This window comes from Onychostoma macrolepis, chromosome 21, assembly GCF_012432095.1.
Source record: "Onychostoma macrolepis isolate SWU-2019 chromosome 21, ASM1243209v1, whole genome shotgun sequence".
NCBI lineage: Eukaryota > Metazoa > Chordata > Actinopteri > Cypriniformes > Cyprinidae > Onychostoma > Onychostoma macrolepis.
The window spans coordinates 23,079,530-23,099,198 of record NC_081175.1 but is presented as its reverse complement, the minus strand read 5'-3'; the positions used below and the strand labels follow the sequence as shown (position 1 = coordinate 23,099,198).

Below are 19,669 nucleotides of genomic sequence, written 5' to 3'. Positions count from 1 at the left end.
GTTCCAAAAACATCTTTGTGTGTGCGTGTGTGTGTGTGTGTGCAACATACCATAAAAACCCTTCAGAAAGATACTACAGCTGCACTTGTCATTAGTGCTTCTGTGTCAAGTATCAAGTGTGACTTTGTGCAAAGCAAATGAGATTTGATAGCTGTGGTGGAGGAAGTGTTAATTTGTGAAAAATGACTTGGAATATAGTCAAATTTAACATGCTTGCTTTTTTGAGCTCTATGGATTTTCAAGTCATGCAGGTTTGGAAATGATGTTTACATTCGTTCTTGCATCTTTTAGTGAGAGCTTGCAACACAATATGTTCCTAAATGAACATCCACACCTACACATACACAAATGCATTACAGTGAGAAAAGATGTAAAAGCCCACCCAGATTCAGACTGGGTCAATATTCCCATAATGTTGCATTCTGCGTCATGCTGTGTGTTTTGGTGCATTTTTTAAATCTCTCTTTAAGAATTATAATGATTGGACACAGCAGTCTTTTTTTTTTTTTTAGGACATTGACTTTTAGTTTGTTTGGGAGGCTGTTGTCTTATTAATGTGGTTGTAAATATCAGACCACCCACAGATTTCATGTGTGGTCGAGCCCAGCGACTGATGCAATGACAACACAATTTAAGACAAGTTTAAATGAGGTCACATAATTTAATTTCATTGCATTTCACTGAATGCATCAAGCTACAGTAGAAGCATGGACAGCTGCGACAAGGCAAATGACCCCACATGGTCCGAGATATGAACAAACCCCATCTCGGTCTTCATTTGAACAGACTTCCTCCCATCTAGCACCGCTGCAAGCAAATGATGTGCGACAGGCACAAATAACGAAGACAGGCTGAGCGTTTGCAGTGTTTTCACAAGTATTTACAGGTCTACTTGGTTTTGGTCATGTGGGGAACGCTGTGGCACAGCAAAAAAATCTGATTCTTCATCAATATTTTTCTCCACTAAAAACACCTTAAATTTGATCTGAGCCATTATATATATATATATATATGGCAAAACCCACCCCAAACTGTTAGATTTAGATTTATGCTTAAAATGTTTTATTTTTAATACTGATGAAGAAAATGATTTATTTGCAGTGATAAATTATACAAAAAAGCAACAGGGAAGACTGACATTAAAATATTTGCCACATTTCATAACGTACCATACTGAAAAACAACATAGCAATTCATATGCTTTAAGTGCAAGGAAAAGCCTTGATATAAAATTTATATGTAACACATTGAGAATTCTCTGTTTAAATATCAGTACGTACATTAAACATTAATTTGCATTTATACAGACATTTGTTTTTCATTGTGGAATTTTTTTTATGCTGTTTCTCCTTTATATACACAAGAGGATACACGACAGCTCAAGGACACATTTGGTTGGATCACAAGAAGAAATAGGAGTGACATTCGTGCTTCTGTCGTCCTTCAGGAGTTTCCCATCATCTAAAACTCAATGTTCATTCATGTAATTGATTCATTCTCTCACATTCAAGCACAACTGTCAAGAGTTCCTCTTATCATTCGCTCTCAGGTCAGAATTGCCTTCTTTTGGTTTGAAAATCATCTTTCATTTTAATATCCAAGCTGCATCGTCCCATCATCCCTCTTCATGAATCCAACTGGTTCAATCCAACAACTGGTCCACGTTCAGTTCTAAAAATTTGGCTCAATGGGCTTCACTCACCAAACGTGCAAAGATGCCGTGAAGGTTGATGTAGTCCCGTTCTGTCTGAACACAAGCCCACACAATGTAAAGTTAATGGTAGACCGTTAACGACTCACTGGATCCAGATGGTGTTGGCTCTGTCGGGCCGTCGCGGGTCTGCGGTCAGGTCTCCGAAGGTGGAAAAGAACTGCTCCATCTCTTTCTGCAACATCTCGTTTCTCTTTTCTGCATCGTCCTTGGCTCGCTCTGCGTTCCTCAGCTTGATCTCCACCATGGTGTATTTCTTCTTCTCCTGGTCCAGCTCTTCATGTAAATTTGCCATCACAGTCTCCAACTCTAGATTCCGTAATTCCAGACTACAGGAAAGATGGGAAAAGGTGGGTGAATACACCTTTTAATACTGTGATAGTTTAATGAGACACTTAAAGGGTTTATTTAGGTAAAAGTTAATTCCATCATGGAGCACAATTTTAAAAAAATCTATAAATCTGCAAGTATTCTTGCAATATTTTAAAGTCGTACGGTTGTTGAAATATCACATTAGACATCAAATATCAGAAGTTGTTTCCATCCAAGTTGAGAAACTCATTTATGACCCACCAGTGTATTCAAGAAATATACAGTGGGTACGGAAAGTATTCAGACCCCCTTAAATTTTTCACTGCCATTTGCTAAAATCTTTTAAGTTCATTTTTTTTTTTTCCTCATTAATGTACACACAGCACCCCATATTGACAGAAAAACACAGAATTGTTGACATTTTTGCAGATTTATTAAAAAAGAAAAACTGAAATATCACATGGTCCTAAGTATTCAGACCCTTTGCTGTGACACTCATATATTTAACTCGGGTGCTGTCCATTTCTTCTGATCATCCTTGAGATGGTTCTACACCTTCATTTGAGTCCAGCTGTGTTTGATTATACTGATTGGACTTGATTAGGAAAGCCACACACCTGTCTATATAAGACCTTACAGCTCACAGTGCATGTCAGAGCAAATGAGAATCATGAGGTCAAAGGAACTGCCTGAAGAGCTCAGAGACAGAATTGTGGCAAGGCACAGATCTGGCCAAGGTTACAAAAAAATTTCTGCTGCACTTAAGGTTCCTAAGAGCACAGTGGCCTCCATAATCCTTAAATGGAAGACGTTTGGGACGACCAGAACCCTTCCTAGAGCTGGCCGTCCGGCCAAACTGAGCTATCGGGGGAGAAGAGCCTTGGTGAGAGAGGTAAAGAAGAACCCAAAGATCACTGTGGCTGAGCTCCAGAGATGCAGTCGGGAGATGGGAGAAAGTTGTAGAAAGTCAACCATCACTGCAGCCCTCCACCAGTCGGGGCTTTATGGCAGAGTGGCCTGACGGAAGCCTCTCCTCAGTGCAAGACACATGAAAGCCCGCATGGAGTTTGCTAAAAAACACCTGAAGGACTCCAAGATGGTGAAAAATAAGATTCTCTGGTCTGATGAGACCAAGATAGAACTTTTTGGCCTTAATTCTAAGCGGTATGTGTGGAGAAAACCAGGCACTGCTCATCACCTGTCCAATACAGTCCCAACAGTGAAGCATGGTGGTGGCAGCATCATGCTGTGGGGGTGTTTTTCAGCTGCAGGGACAGGACGACTGGTTGCAATCGAGGGAAAGATGAATGCGGCCAAGTACAGGGATATCCTGGACGAAAACCTTCTCCAGAGTGCTCAGGACCTCAGACTGGGCCAAGGTTTACCTTCCAACAAGACAATGACCCTAAGCACACAGCTAAAATAACGAAGGAGTGGCTTCACAACAACTCCGTGACTGTTCTTGAATGGCCCAGCCAGAGCCCTGACTTAAACCCAATTGAGCATCTCTGGAGAGACCTAAAATGGCTGTCCACCAACGCTACCATCCAACCTGACAGAACTGGAGAGGATCTGCAAGGAGGAATGGCAGAGGATCCCCAAATCCAGGTGTGAAAAACTTGTTGCATCTTTCACAAAAAGACTCATGGCTGTATTAGATCAAAAGGGTGCTTCTACTAAATACTGAGCAAAGGGTCTGAATACTTAGGACCATGTGATATTTCAGTTTTCTTTTTAATAAATCTGCAAAAATGTCAACAATTCTGTGTTTTTCTGTCAATATGGGGTGCTGTGTGTACATTAATGAGGGGGAAAAAAGAACTTAAATGATTTTAGCAAATGGCTGCAATATAACAAAGAGTGAAAAATTTAAGGGGGTCTGAATACTTTCCGTACCCACTGTATATATTTTATTATTTTCCATTTTATAAAAATAAGTTAATAAATAAATATATATATATATATATATATATTTTTTTTCCTTCATTTTATTGAAAGTAAATATGTTTCATTTTATTAAAAATAAATAAATATTATTTTTTTAAATTAAAAATAAGTAAATATTTTTATTTTATTAAAAGTAAATGTTTTTCAAATATATATATTTTTGTAAATAAAAAATACAGAAATGGGAAATGCAAGTTGGAAACATTTTGGGTGAAAAATTATTTAATTTGTTTTATTTTATATAAATTTTTAACAATTAAAACTGTAAAAAAAAAAAAAAAACCTTGTTTCTGTGCTCTGCAAAGTTAATTTTATGGTTGAACATGACTCTCACCTCTTGATCCTGGCCTCGTATTCGTTCTTCTGCTTGAGCATTTCCTGTTTGAGACTGGCCACCAGGCTGTGCAGTGCACTGTGATTGGTCGGTCCATTTGTGATGGCAAACGTTTCGCTGTTATCGCTGCTGCTGGTTCCTCTGCTTCCCCGGCCTCCTCCGTTACTGGTCCGCTGCTCCCTATCGTCCACTGCCAGTCCGTTGTCCTCCTGCACTGGCCCGTCCAACAAAGGATCTTCAAAGTTGCTGCCAAAGAAGTCCTGCTCTGGGCACGTGGTCGTGGAGGAGCGGCAAGAAGTGGAGTTTTCTGGTAGAGAGATCTCGCAAGACGAGGTGGACCACGTGGCGCTATCCACGCTCTGTTTGTCCTCACAGCTGCTGCTCAGACTGGGCTGCGTCGTCGTCTGCTGATGGATGTGGACGTTGTCGTATGTGGACAGGCGGTTCTGCTGGTGCTCGGCGTCTCGACTTTTAGCCTCGCGCATCATGACGTGACCGTTGGGCACCCAGAGTCCATTCCGTCCATTTAGAGTCCCATTCGTCACCTCCGTGCTGGATACGCCCATCCGAACGACGCCGTTCTGGATGCCCATTTTGGTGCCTGAGCCTTTTATCGCACCTGTCCGACGGGCATGAAGAGTTCCCATGTTCGGTAGAGTCTGAATTTTCTCCTGATTGGCGTCACCTGAGGACGATGAGGATGAACTGAACGATCCATTGGTGACAATCCCGCTCCCTTTGCTAAACGCCGGGTTCTTTTTCACAGAAAGCGGCGGACTGCGGGCCACCTCGAATCGCTGTCCCGTAAAACCATTACGTGGGCTGCCCGGACGAGGAGAGCCATTGTCCAGAGGAGCCCGGCTGGGTGATTCTGGCGTGTCCCAAGTGCACTGTCGCACCCCACTAGTGTTATTGTTCTCTTTGTTTTGAATCTGACCATTCATAGGCCGTTTCTGCGTCTCATTATTGTTATTATTAACCAGTTCCAGAGTGCTAGTATGGTCCTCATCGGGTGGGAAAAGAACATCATGGCTGCCAATCAGAACAGCCATCAATTGCTGGACCAGTACTGTGCCTGAACACATGAAAAATAGATTACTCAAACACTGAATATAATCCAGATCCAGAGATTTCTGGAGTGAGAGATGTGAAGAAGACCTACCTTCCATTATAGTCACTGGGTCCTCAATCTTTGGCCTTAAAATATTTGGCCCAAAGACTGTAGCCAGATTCTGTACACTCATTTTATTCACACCTGAGTAGGACTGAACTTCATCCAAAAACCTGGACAAGAAAGAAGGGTCTTAACATCGCAACTGAGATTTCTGAAACTGTATGTACAAAGTTATGTGTAGCAAAAAAAAAATACAATTGAACTTGATTGTTTCAAACAAAAATATGATTTTTCACAACAAATGAATGCAATGCAAAAAAAAAAAAAAACTACTTGTTTTCAAAACTACAAAATTGATATTATGCTATGAAAACAGCATACAAGTTATTTAATATAAAATGTTTCTATTTATTTTTTAAATAGTGCCAATGAGTTAATTGATTCACTGACTCGTTCAAAGACAGCCACTTATTTAATTCCTGAATACATCAGTGTTTCTGAATGAACGACAGAAATGAGTGAATTGACAAAGTGACTCACTTAAAGACAGTCACTTGTTTTGTTCCTGAAAGCATTAGAGTTTTTCAATTAATTCACTGAGTGAACAGACTCAGTGACTCAAAGACAGTCACTTTTTTCATTCACAAATGAATCAGTGTTTTTGAATGAACTGATTGAATGGATTGATCCAGAACTCACTCAACAATCACTTATTTCATTCCTGAATACAGCAGTGTTTTTGAATGAATCGATTGACTGAATTGACTCAGTGACTCACAGACAGTCACTTGTTTTGTTCCTGAATACATTGGGTTTTTAAATGAATCAATTGAGTGAATTGACTCAGTGACTCTCTTACAGTCACTTGTTTTGTTCCTGAATGCATCAAGGTTTTTTGGATTAATCACTTGATTGAATTGACTCAGTGACTCAAATTCCCACCACTAGTGCACAGAACTGTTACATATTTTTTATATAAAATATTTTGTGATAAGCCACAGTTGAATAGAATAAAATACAAAATCACCTACTTGCATATGTACTTAAGCAGATTGTAGTTTACCGGAGGTAGACCTTCTACATGCCTTCTTAATTCCTTCATTCCCTGCACAGAGAGAGATTTAAAAAAAAATTAAATTAAATACACATCCAGGATAAAAAGAAATAAAAAATGTATGCCTTTGTTTAAACTGATTATAGTAATTCAATTTTAAATGATCTGGACTAATATGCATGATTAAAAGACGTACTGAATGAAATAGCAATTAAACCTATCCCATTGCTTTTAAAAGTCTTCCTAATTGACTTTAAATATTCATATTGCAATTTATTCCGTTATTACTACGTTATTCGTCTAGGCATGGGTCAGTGAGTTTAACGATTGATGACGGTCTAGATTTAATGATGCTCTCCACTCCAGATCTGTTTTTATCATGGTCGATATGTTTTTTCCCTGCAGGCTCTCTCTGATGAAAATGACTTTGCTGCAGCACATGAGAAAGCTATTTCTCAAAAACAAATGGATCCAGTAAAGCCTTCTGCTTCATTTGACATGGTACCGTGATTCTTTGCGTGTACCGCACTCGAGGGACTCTCTGAGGTACGAGTTTCGTTCAAAACCTCGGGGCAGTAAATTAAAATCAGCATTGCAAGACCCCATCTTGCACTTTGATTCTATCCTGAAACCATTCAAAAGCCGCTGGCTGACACACAGGTGATTTGCGCAAGGAAAAAGTGTAACTTGAAAGTCAGAATGAGGCTGTTTCCGTTCCTCTGGGTCAACCCGTTCTTCTTCAGGCTCAGCAAAAGTAAGAAATTGATGCACGCAAGATGAAAGACGACTGCAGTAGAATAACGAGTCATTTGCCATTCTCAGCCTGCTGGTGGGAACCGAACTCAAAAATAAGAAATAGCAAAAGGAGGGGAGCTATTTTGAGTCTACAGTGAGGCTCATTATGAAAAAAACTACATCCTTTATATTTGTTAACGTTAGGAATCATGTAGCTTGGTTAAAAATTTCGGCTCTTAAACTAAATGCAGTAAAATGCTAAACGACAAACAACAGAACCAGAGCAAAGGTCCCTTAGTTCAGGCCTAATTTGTCTCATTTTAACTGCACTTTTGAAAGTATCCAGAAAATTTTTTTAAAATCACTGTTTGCACAAAAACATTAAGCAGCCCAACTGTTTACAGCATTGATATTAATAAGAAATGTTTTGGGGTTTTTTGAGCTGCAAATCAGCATATTAGAATGATTTCTGAAGGATCATGTGAAACTGGAGACTGGAGTAATGATGCTGAAAATTCAGCTTTGCATCACAGAAATAAATTATTATAAAATATATTGAAATAAAAAAAATCGACATTTTAAATTGTAATATTTTTCACAATATTACAAGTTTTACTGCATTTTTGATTAAAATAATTACTCACACACTTAATTAGCATAAGAATCTTCTTTCACCACCATTAAAAAAAACCCATTACAGTTCAAAAATAAAGGTGCTTAAAATGTTCTTCAGAGCGATGCTATAGAATAACCATTTTTGGTTCCAAAAATAACCATTCAGTCAAAGGTTCTTTATGGAACCATTTAGACAAAAAAAGTTCTTCTATGGCATCGTGAAGCACCTTTATTTTTAAGAGTGTACCCACCCCAAACATTAGAACTGTAGTACTGTATATGTATTTGGTAACTTTCATCATTAATGACATAAACATTTGAAGAAAACCATTGCACCCTTGAGTAATGAGACATGTTATAGCCACCAAGTATATACAACAGGATTATATGCTTGCAGGATTATAACTCACTGCATCCTGGTCTTTGCTGAGGAGTTTGGTGCAGGCCAGAAACTCTTCGTATTTACAAAACGGGATGACCGGCTCAGGCAGTTCTCTCAAGTACAGCTTCAACAAAGATGCCACGGTGTGAACGTCTGTGTTACTGCAGAGAAAGATGGAAAGAATAGACATATTAATATAAAAGACTATACATGCCTCAAAGAATGAAATGCTAGAAGCATAAAGTGTGTAAAAACAGCGTAGGGCACTTTAAATGACAGATTGTGGGTGTCCATGTGTCAGTATTCCATCAGATCTAATGATGAGTAACAGGAAGCTGGTACTAAATCAAAGAAAGCACTAGCATGTCACTGATCAGTCTGGACTTGGGCTTGTGACAATCCCGTAACAAGCTGGATTTATTGACTCTTCCCGGGTGGGCTGGACAGGAATAGCAGGCATGTGTATAATGTAACCATCACATGCATATGCTGTGTATTGGCCCTTCATAATTATCACCTTGCTTCAGACACCAGTAAGATCTAAATATGAATGGTGTTAAATATGCAGTGTGCTTTTCCTGCTGTGTTTCTTCCTGACAACGTGATTGTGGAGCCCTGACAGCCATCGCTAAATTCACAGATTGTAAATAAACCGGGGAAGCAGCTGCTGGTGTTATCTGCAGCATTTGGGATTGTGGAAGTGCAGAGAACGCTTTTTCAGAGAGACAAAGTGTCCAACGTCTACATTTTAGGGTAATGTGAAGGGACATTAGCTTAAAATGGACAACATAACTGCACTTTCAGGCAAATAATAGATAAACATCTACTAAATGGTAAATGGGTCATTTGGAAAACTGCACAGAGAGAAGCATGTAAATGAGAAAAAGACCAAATAAAAACCTGGAGGTGTTAAAAAGGCTGAATTTGTCTTGTTAATGTATAAATGTCAATTCTTGGGTGAATATTCCAGATTTGGATTCTGCTTCATTGTAATGCCAGGCATCTGAGAAGAAAGCAAATCTATTTTTATCAAAAGATGGCACACTTATGAGATTTAATATAAAGTGAAAGTTTGTGGAAGAAGTTTCACAGGCTCTAAACAAAGCTGTCACTGTCAACTGCATCTTTTCGCTTTGATTTGTCACTGGAGCCAGAGTAAACTTGGATTTAATGAGGATTCCATTCAGGCATTAATATTATCGTACATCTTTGCTAGATGTCATTTACTTCCACGCATTTAGTAGACATGTTTATCCAAAGTGACTTAGTCTGCATTCAAGTTAAACAATATACTGTTCAAAAGTTTGTAGGTTTGTCAGCATTATTATAATTTTTTTTACTTTTTGAAAACAAGTCCCTTATGATCAAAATGGCTCCATTTAATTGATTAAAAATACACTAAAAACACTAATATTGTGAAATATTTTTACAATGTAAAATAACAGTTTTCTATTTTAATATATTTTAAAATGTAATTTTAAATGTCCTGTGACGCAAAGTTGAATTTTCAACATCATTATTCCAGTCTTCAGTGTCACATGATCCTTCAGAAATTATTCTAATACGCTGATCTGCTGCTCATATGACATTTTTAATTATCAATGTTGAAAACATTTGTGCTTAATATTTTGTGTATTTTTATCAGGATTATTTAATGAATCGAATGTTAAAATTAACAGCATTTCTTTGAAATTCTTTTGAACATTTATAAGTATCTTTATTTGATCAATTTAATAAATCCTTGCTAAATACATGTATTAATTAAACAAAAAATCTTCCTGTCCTCAGATTTCTGAATGGTGGCGTTTCAGCTACAGGAATCACCAGCATGTGTTGCGTTTTGGTTAACCAGCTTCATCAGAAAGACCAAAGACCAGCCCCCAACCAGCACATGCGTATTACGTGCATTTTAGCTTCCAGCCCACCGATTTACAACCAAAACCTCATTCAAATCCTCCATGACTATTGTATTTACATTTCTCAATGTTCATGTTCCTGAGACAAAGAAACACACTGGAGAGAGACGATAAGGAGTGTAGGAGAGATAATACAGAAAATCTCGACTAATCTGAATGAGATTTGGAAGATTTAAAGTTGTGCATGTATATATTGCTTTGCAGATTCCTTTCATATTGATAACAGAGACTGTGAGTGTATTTAGAGCAAGTACCAGTCGAAAGATGGTTTCTCCCCACAGTCGAAAGCATCCTGAAGCTCTTTGACGAGGTTGGCTTGTCCGGGCAAACGGAAGAGCCCTTCTTCTCGTAGACCCCAGTGGCGGATGAAGTCCACGCACTGCTCCACCAGCATGGGTGCCATCTTATTGCCATAACGACGTTCATATCGAACCGTCTCTTCCAACTTCTGACCAAAGATTCCTGAAACACAAACCCATAGTTCATGAGGATCAGATAAACTAACATTTAGGAATATTCTGATGATTTTACATAATAACTTTGAGATACCCTTGCTGAGAAATTGATATCTTTATTTCATTTTATTTTACTTTTAGGTAGGCTATTGTTATATTGTTATGGAAAGTAAGTAGTCTTGAGCTATCTGACAAGACGTTTAGAGCCTTAAAAAATTGTTTTGTTTTTGACATGTAGGAAAAAAAGTGAGGAGAGAGCTGCTAAAGAAGCCTGATTTAAGCTATTCTTTCACGTCACGCTCTCTGAGAAGAAAATCGCAAACTTCCTCTCCTGCCCTGTTCTTTTGTCTGCATCAGTCAGGCTGAAAACAAGCGTGATTCACATGTGGCATGCATATGAGCGGGGATTAGCCCAGACTTCCTGGAAGCTTTGGATCAGTAGCGCTTTCCGGGTCTACGGACGCAGACATGCGGTACGAGATGGTACAAATTCAACTAAGCCTAGAAGACAGGAAGGGTTTTGCCGCCTTTTTTCTGCCTGAGCTGATGGAGGGGAAAAAGACGTTGGACAGATGAGAGAAACAATATTTCACATTTTCTTTGATTCAAAAGAAAGCCTGACTCACCACGTTTGAAGCTGACGCAACTTTTAATTTTACGGAAGACACTTCTGTGCATGAAACTGTAGTAAAATAAGGGATGCAAGAAGGTGCATCCGAACTGTCTGCCTCTGAGCATCTTCAACAATAAGTCCAAAGTGGCCTACGATCACACTACTGCTGGAAAATCATCCAAAATGTTATTTTCCTCCAATCAAAGTTTTAAGAAAAAGCTTTGGGAACTTCCATAGCAGGATCGCACCTGGACCTCAAAATAACGAAGAAAAAGGACTTGACTTGCGTAGATAGTTTTACTTTTCTATATACATCCCTTTCTGGATGAATAAACACAGAAGTTTCCTATGATGCATCTCTGGACAAGCAATGTCTGTTATTAATGGTGACCCCACAGGTGTGAGATGGTGATCTGGCTAAAACACAGGAACTGAATGTAGACATTCGCTTGGCTTCGATTCTTTAATGATTTATGCAGAAGCTCTTGCATGAGTTTCTTGTTTCCCATGGAAAGAGATCGGGAGGAATCATACTTGTGTTTCCAGCCAAATGTAATCTCCTGATGGTTCTCCTCTCCCTTCAGTGAGTTTACACTGTGGTTTCTCAAGCCTGGATCTCCTGTTTGTGAATCCTCAGGGCTTTAATATCACATTCTGGTTGAGCTGTTCTTCTGACTTTGACTTGACTTTGCTGTCCCTGTGTGCAATAGCAGTCAATTAACAACACTAGACACACACACTCAACTTCACGCCGTCTTCAAGCTGTCCAGGGCTTTTCTGCCGACCTCAGGTCTTCACACACAGTGCTCTTTGTGCTGCTGCACGGCTCTTATTCTACAAAATATCAAATATGAGCAGCTTTCAGACTGCTCTCCTTGCAAACTATCTTCTCCTCTCATTACAGTCTTACACCTTTTAGGTCTTCCTGCCTCATTTCAGACCTTTGTGGTCTCTTCATTTTTTTGATGGTCTTTCCTCAATACTTTTTGTCCCTCGTTACAGTCTCGGACCCTTTGAGCTCTTGCAGTTTCTTTGGTCTTCTCTTCTCTCCTCTGATCCCTTCTCTTCGTCTCATCTTGTCTTCTTTTCCTCCACTGATTCATCAGATTGCCCTGAAGCCATTCCCTGTATATTCTCTGTCCTCTACTCCTGTATGTCTGGAAACAAGAGTCCGTTCCCTTCTTTAAGGAGGTTTGGATTTAAAGGGGAGGAGACGAACTGCTCCATCCATCCAAAGCTCAGACCTGACCTGTACTTCATAGCAGAGAGTAAGACAGGGCCAAAACAACCCCTCCTCTCCGTCCCCTAAGGTTTGTGTTAAAAAGCAGCTAAGCTCTTAGCTGTGTAATCGTCTATTGTGGCTGTTCCCAGACTTCTGCCCTCATTCCTGCTGTTCACACTGCCGTGTTTTTGTGGACGTTTGAACAACGGCGCTCGGCACAAAAAGCTCCACAATAGCTGTGGGCGAATCACTCTCAGCCTAGAAGGTCTTCCAGTTCATTGGCGGAAAAGATTATGCAGAAAGATTGTTTTAATCTTCTTGAAACAAGAATAAAAACATGAATTTTGAATGAATATTCTCTGTCTAAACCTTCAGGCCAGGATTAACAACTCAAACAATGAAACGAGTACAGTAAATGTGCATTTAAATGAGCTCTAGATGTTTTTAAGTTCACAAAGATTAGACATGCCAACAGCAGCAAATTATGACTTCATTAAAGGGCCTGTATTAGATTCTCAGAACACACATTGCATATGAAAATGGAAGTCACTTTCTTGACCTTAGAAGCTCAAATCTGATTGCCTTGGTTTAACTTGCGAGAGTCAGGGTTTACTGGTTTTCATCTTGCTTATGATCCGTACTTTATAGGAAGGACACATTTTTGTGTTTTCTGTGAAGTCATCACAAAACAACATGCTTTTCCACCAGTGGTCTATTGCTCTTTCAGATAAACTCGTGAGTAGCATGTTAAAAAATGTCACTCTTTCATGAGACTCTTTCTTTTGTCTAAAAATTGCAGTTCTTTGGCCAGAATGAGCTTAAAAGGTTTGATTATTTTATTTACACTATATATATATATGTATAGTATTTATTAATTGAGTTATGAAATAGCTTTTATTTTTATATTTTTAATTTTCTTTTAAAATTTAATTTAAGTTTTAGTAATTGTGTTATATGCTTTAATCATATTTATTTGTTTTTGATATTTATTTATAACTTAATTTTTGTTGTTTCAGTTTTTGTTATTTTAATGCATCAACTTTTTGTTTCAATTGCAGAAAACAGTTTTTAATAGTTTTATTTAACAATGCCGACACTGTGTGAGACTAAAAAAACCTTAACCAGAACTAGAAGAGTATTATCACAAATTTTAGTCCTAACTAGTCGTAACAGTGTCTAGTGCTTCAACTTTTCTAATTTTCATTGAAGATGAAGTTCAAATTTTAAACTCAATGTGTCATTTATTTAATTTGAGATTTATTTCAACTGCAGAAAATTATTTGTAATAGTTTTATTTAACAATGGCAACACTGCGTGAGACTAAAAAAAAACCTTAACCAGAACTAGAAGTGAATTATCATAAATTTTAGTCCTAACTAGTCGTAACAGTGTCTTGTTTTTTCATTACATCATGCTGAGAAGCTCTCGTTGGTCCAAAGTTGTGGCTTTTGTGTCTTCTGTGAGGACAGATGCATTTCTTGACACTGCATATCACATGTAGTTGAACATAGTGTTATTTGGCATTATTTTTAAATAAAGCTTGCATTATTGGTCCCTCAGGTCACAAGTAAGTTTATAGAGTTCCTCGTTTAGTCGAAGTGAACTTTTTAACGAATGTGTGATCTCTCTTGGATCGTACTGGAAGTGTCAGCCTCAGACAGTCAATACTCCACTAACTACTAAGAAAACACTTACATGTCTTTGCTGAAAGCCGATAAAATCTTTTACAGAAGTGTGATCACACTGCAAAATAACAAGTCAAAATCTAATTACGTCTTAAAGTGATTATAAACGACTGTGTCCTAATGAATTATCAACTTCTTGCAGCTGCACACACATGCTCATATCAAATCTTAGACGGAGATGTCGAAGGTCAAGGAGAAGAGACTGGAACACACATGCACTGCAACTGGGTGGTCGTGAAACACAACAGGACCCCTACAGTGAGATATTGTACACTGTTTGACTCAGTGACCTTTGACCTGTGGGGTAAATCAGCTGACTGTGGTAGGGAATGTCACTTTCACAACTACAAATGTGAACAAAAGATACATTCCTGAGGAATCTTAATTCTTTTGGCTAAACATATGTAAACATGAGACATGAATGGCTTTGTGCACAGAAATACCACACATGGTTGTAACAAAGTGTCCATTTGTCAAAATCCAATTAACCAATTGAGTTCACAGAGAAATATTTAAAGGTTAAGACAGTGTAAGACCGAGACTACAAACCAAGCAACACAAAAAAGCATTACGCTGGCCTTAGGTATTACAAATGACTGTGTAAAGTAACTTTTGAGTAATTAAACTACGTGTTTACAAGCAAAACATACTTCAAGAAAAGCCAAACCCAGCAGGTAAAGTTGATGCAACATCATGAAGGACAAGTCGTAAATTCCACAACATGCCTCTCCGAGTTTAATGCAGTCAGTCTGTATCACATGGCTTGGTGCCCTCAACTCTAAGGCCGGACTACATGTGCTTATTACTGTGAAAGGTTGATTTCTGCCCACACAGAGTGGGATCATTCAGATGGCCATGCAAGGATGAGCCATTCTTGCAGGTCGGTGAACAAACCTTTAAGGCCCTGATATACTTCAAACGAAGTTTGTTTTCGTTCTTCGTTTGGGGGCTAGAAGAAGTTCAAAAAGGCTGAGCGACGGTATACTGTTTTCGAACATTCCAGCACCCCCGAGCTGCTGGAGGCAGGGTGTAGATTAATGTAAACGCTCACGCGTATGCCCTAAACACAACGACGATGCAATAATGGTGTATCTAGGTCTTTTATTAAACTTGATAAATTATTACACGTTTTTATATTTTATGTGGTGTTGTGATTTGATAAAAACAAAGGTTTATTATTGTACTTTTGGCATTTCATTTATTGTATATCATTTAAATTCTCTTATTGAAAGAACATCAACAGCAGCAGTATGGTGTAATATTTATTTGAAACACGTGTATTTGGTACTTGCTACCTTATATCTTTACTCTTTCCTTTCATTCTGTTCATGGCTTTGAAAAACTTGCATCTGATGCTTCTCTACGTCGTTTTGCATAACTCCGGGTCGTCCACACCAAGCTTCGTTGCAATTTCTTTCTGGCAATTAAATGCTTTCTCTAAATCTTTAAAGTCTTCCCGCGAGCGATTGTACAGGTGCAGATATATTTGTGGCAGCTCAGCTATTCGACACAGTGTATTTATGTTGCTAGTGACTTGGAGATGTTGTTCTCCTGCCTGAATGAGAAACGAACCGGGAAAAAAAAAAATTGCGCGTCAAAGAAGGTGGAGCTCCAGAACACACCCACTGATTGTGTAATCGCCATGGACCAATGGTAGCTCAAAGGTTTTTAGGAGCCAAAACAAACTTCCCCAGAAAGTTTGCTTTGGTGGGCTGTTTCGAACTGCCAAAACGAACTTAGTTTTAGCCTGATTTTGTTCGAAATTACGTCATTTCAGTTCATTCTTTGATTTCGTCTGAAGTATATCGGGGCCTTTAAAGTGACCCCAGAAAGTGGGCAGTTTAATGAGGTTGGTGCTGTATGTGAAACTGAAAAATATGAGCACACCTCCAAACACACCCACACATTGACAGTCAATTAAACTGACAACTATCTCACAGACCTAATGGCACTTTTTTGTATAAATGTACATTAAGTATTTAAATATATGAATACATGCAACCTGTTCCATAAGTTTGTCTCTAATGATGTTTCTACTTTAAAACATCACTAAAATATTATAATTTAAATGCTGGCTTTCAAAACCCTTTTCATTGAGAAAGGGGACCCTAAAACATGTTCAAAAACGTTTTAGACAAGAAAGAATTAGACCATTTTAAAAATGTATATGTGTATATTAAAAAATAAATATACACATACATATATATATATATATATATATATATATATACACACAGTGGGGCAAAAAAGTATTTAGTCAGCCACCAATTGTGCAAGTTCTCCCACTTAAAAAGATGAGAGAGGCCTGTAATTTTCATCATAGGTATACCTCAACTATGAGAGACAAAATGAGAAAGAAAAATCCAGAAAATCACATTGTAGGATTTTTTAAAGAATTTATTTGCAAATTATGGTGGAAAATAAGTATTTGGTCAATAACAAAATTTCATCTCAATACTTTGTTATATACCCTTTGTTGGCACTGACAGAGGTCAAACGTTTTCTGTAAGTCTTCACAAGGTTTTCACACACGGTTGCTGGTATTTTGGCCCATTCCTCCATGCAGATCTCCTCTAGAGCAGTAATGTTTTGGGGCTGTCGGACTCCAAAGATTTTCGATGGGGTTGAGATCTGGAGACTGGCTAGGCCACTCCAGGACCTTGAAATGCTTCTTACGAAGCCACTCCTTCGTTGCCCGGGCGGTGTGTTTGGGGTCATTGTCATGCTGAAAGACCCAGCCACGTTTCATCTTCGGTGCCCTTGCTGATGGAAGGAGGTTTTCACTCAAAATCTCACGATACATGGCCCCATTCATTCTTTCGTTTACACGGATCAGTCGTCCTGGTCCCTTTGCAGAAAAACAGCCCCAAAGCATGATGTTTCCACCCCCATGCTTCACAGTAGGTATGGTGTTCTTTGGATGCAACTCAGCATTCTTTCTCCTCCAAACACGACAAGTTGAGTTTTTACCAAAAAGTTCTATTTTGGTTTCATCTGACCATATGACATTCTCCCAATCCTCTTCTGGATCATCCAAATGCTCTCTAGCAAACTTCAGACGGGCCCGGACATGTACTGGCTTAAGCAGGGGGACACGTCTGGCACTGCAGGATTTGAGTCCCTGGCGGCGCAGTGTGTTACTGATGGTAGCCTTTGTTACTTTGGTCCCAGCTCTCTGCAGGTCATTCACTAGGTCCCCCCGCGTGGTTCTGGGATTTTTGCTCACAGTTCTTGTGATCATTTTGATCATTTTTTTAGGGTGAACTATCCCTTTAATCTTATATCTGCCCTAATATTTTAAAGATGTAATGGGAATCACTGCTGGATAATATAGAGCTGTTAATGTTGCAAGCAGAGCTTGAAATATTATTTGTGACCCTGGACCACAAAACCAGTCATAAAGGTACATTTTTCAAAATTGAGATACATCATCTGAAAGCTGAATAAATAAGCTTTCCATTGATGTATGTTTGTTAGGATAGGACCATATTTGGCCGAGATACAACTATTTGAAAATCTGGAATCTGAGGGTGCAAAAAATCAAAATATTGAGAAAATCACCTTTAAAGTTGTCCAAATTAAGTTCTTAGCAATGCATATTACTAAACAAAAATTAAGTTTTGATATCTTTACAGTAGGAAATTTGCAAAATATCTTTATGGAACATGATCTTTACTTAATATCCTAATGATTTTTGGCATAAAAGAAAAATCAATCATTTTGACCCATACAATGTATTTTTGGCTATTGCTACAAATATACCCCCGCGACTTAAGACTGGTTTTGTGGTCCAGGGTCACATTTGGCTCCTTTAACTAGTCAGTGTGCAATACTTATGCAGTAGTATAATATATAGCAGAGTTGAGGCTGTGTAAGTAAAGCAAAGTTAAACTGTTACCAGCCTGTTTATATCCATTAACCAACAATGACTTATTCTGACAAACTGCTTGCAGAAGCTCACCTCCTCCAAACGGAGCCCATATGACCCTGCGGATGCTCTTCACCCAATCCTCCATGTCATTCTGTGTGCTGGCCATAAGTAGATATGTCTCATGGTTGGATGTCATTCGCTCCCTGTCGCCCCCTACAGAGAGAAAATTGAAATAAAGGTCAGAAGTTTGTTGGGTTGAAATGTTAACATTTTCTTCCATGTAAAAACACAGTAACATTTAACATGAATATCAAAATATCATTTCAAAAATCATCATTCACATACATGGTTTCAATTGTGAGGGCCAGCTAAATGAAAATAGCTTAAGCATTCTTTACTTCTTTTAGTCTGCGAAACTTTCCTTTACAACAGCAATGACTATTGGAGTTATTTGCTCACTCCTAGACACTTCAACAAACCACTTGTCAACAACCAATTAGGTCTCGGTCATTAAAGATGAGTGGCAGAACATGCCTTTGTGTACTAAACCTCAATGACACTTCTGTGCTCTGTCATTAACCCTCGACTCGAAGCCATTATTTACAAATGCACAGGTGTGTTGACATCTGTGAAGGGTGCTGGGCCTGAGACGTCACATGTTTAGTCTGCTGAGGAATTAAGTGCCTGTCTTGTTCGTGAGAACAGCATGCATGGGCCATTTGAGCTGGCTCATGAAATTAAAATGAACACTTTAATGGTAGTTAATGTTTTTTTTTTTTGACAGGTTTTGAGAATAAAATATAATTCAGGGAACTTAAGCTATCATCAGATTGTAAAACCTCCTTGCATTTTAATTGAAATATTTATTTCAACAGTGTTGATTCAAATGGTTTAAGCAAATAAATAGGACATACACATACACAGAAAAAAATGCAGATCAATACCGGATACATCTTGCCCCTCATCCATAAGGAGAGAGATGATTACCAGTCTTTAAAAGCATGTCTGACATGTCCAGTGCCTACACTGAGGAAGAGTTTTAAGAGTTAATGGAAATATGATTAGTGTGAAAGACTAAATTATTCATTGTTTTCATTTGTATAGTTCTCTGGGGACTCTCGCTGTCTTGATCATCGATTTTTGTCTGCAACGAGATCAGTTTGTCACCCATTAAAAATGTATTTATGGACTGTCAAGAAGCAAAGCAGATGGAAATCGTTGAAGGAACAACAGCGGCAGTGGTGATTCCATTGATTTCTCAACGGCACCCCTCGAAACGGAGCAATTGATCATTCGGAAATAGCTTTCATGCACAACCTTTTTTTGTCAGATTTGGAGACTTGGAGGTTCAGCTTACTTGCTTGTTAGATTTGCATTTGCTTCAGTTATAAAAAACGACTGTTTGCCTTCATTTGGGTTGCCAAACAAGGTGTTAAATTGACAAACTCTGCTCTGTATTACATGTTCTAGGATTGAAAGTTTGCATACGGAGGCGAATTAGACATGGCAATGGAATATTGGAGAAAAAACCATTTAAGCAAACTCATACAGCCCATATTTTGTACTTTTTGTAAGGTTTCATGCACCAAAATTGATGTATTGCCATCTCAAACCGTCTGTAGAATTAAATAGACCTTTTGTTACTGTACCTTTAAGAGTTATTCCACACATAAATGGCCTTTGATATGATACAGCTGTTTATA

General features: G+C 38.4%; 1 protein-coding gene across 5 annotated transcripts in view; it reads right to left on the bottom strand.

Annotated features, from left to right (window-relative positions):
- Positions 1 to 601: 601 nt before the first annotated feature.
- Positions 602 to 19,669, bottom strand: part of arhgap24 (Rho GTPase activating protein 24) — a 123,529-nt gene continuing 104,461 nt past the window's right edge. The window contains exons 3-9 of one of the 5 annotated variants that reach the window (XM_058758728.1): positions 18,057 to 18,179; positions 10,375 to 10,582; positions 8,233 to 8,365; positions 6,450 to 6,523; positions 5,467 to 5,588; positions 4,305 to 5,379; positions 602 to 2,040 (exon numbers count right to left, since the gene is read on the bottom strand). In XM_058758728.1, the coding sequence (XP_058614711.1) occupies positions 1,797 to 2,040; positions 4,305 to 5,379; positions 5,467 to 5,588; positions 6,450 to 6,523; positions 8,233 to 8,365; positions 10,375 to 10,582; positions 18,057 to 18,179 (1,979 nt within the window). In that variant the 3' untranslated portion in view covers positions 602 to 1,796. The remainder of the gene's footprint in view (positions 2,041 to 4,304; positions 5,380 to 5,466; positions 5,589 to 6,449; positions 6,524 to 8,232; positions 8,366 to 10,374; positions 10,583 to 18,056; positions 18,180 to 19,669) is intronic. The other 4 variants (XM_058758727.1, XM_058758729.1, XM_058758730.1 and 1 more) reach the window with 4 other exon arrangements.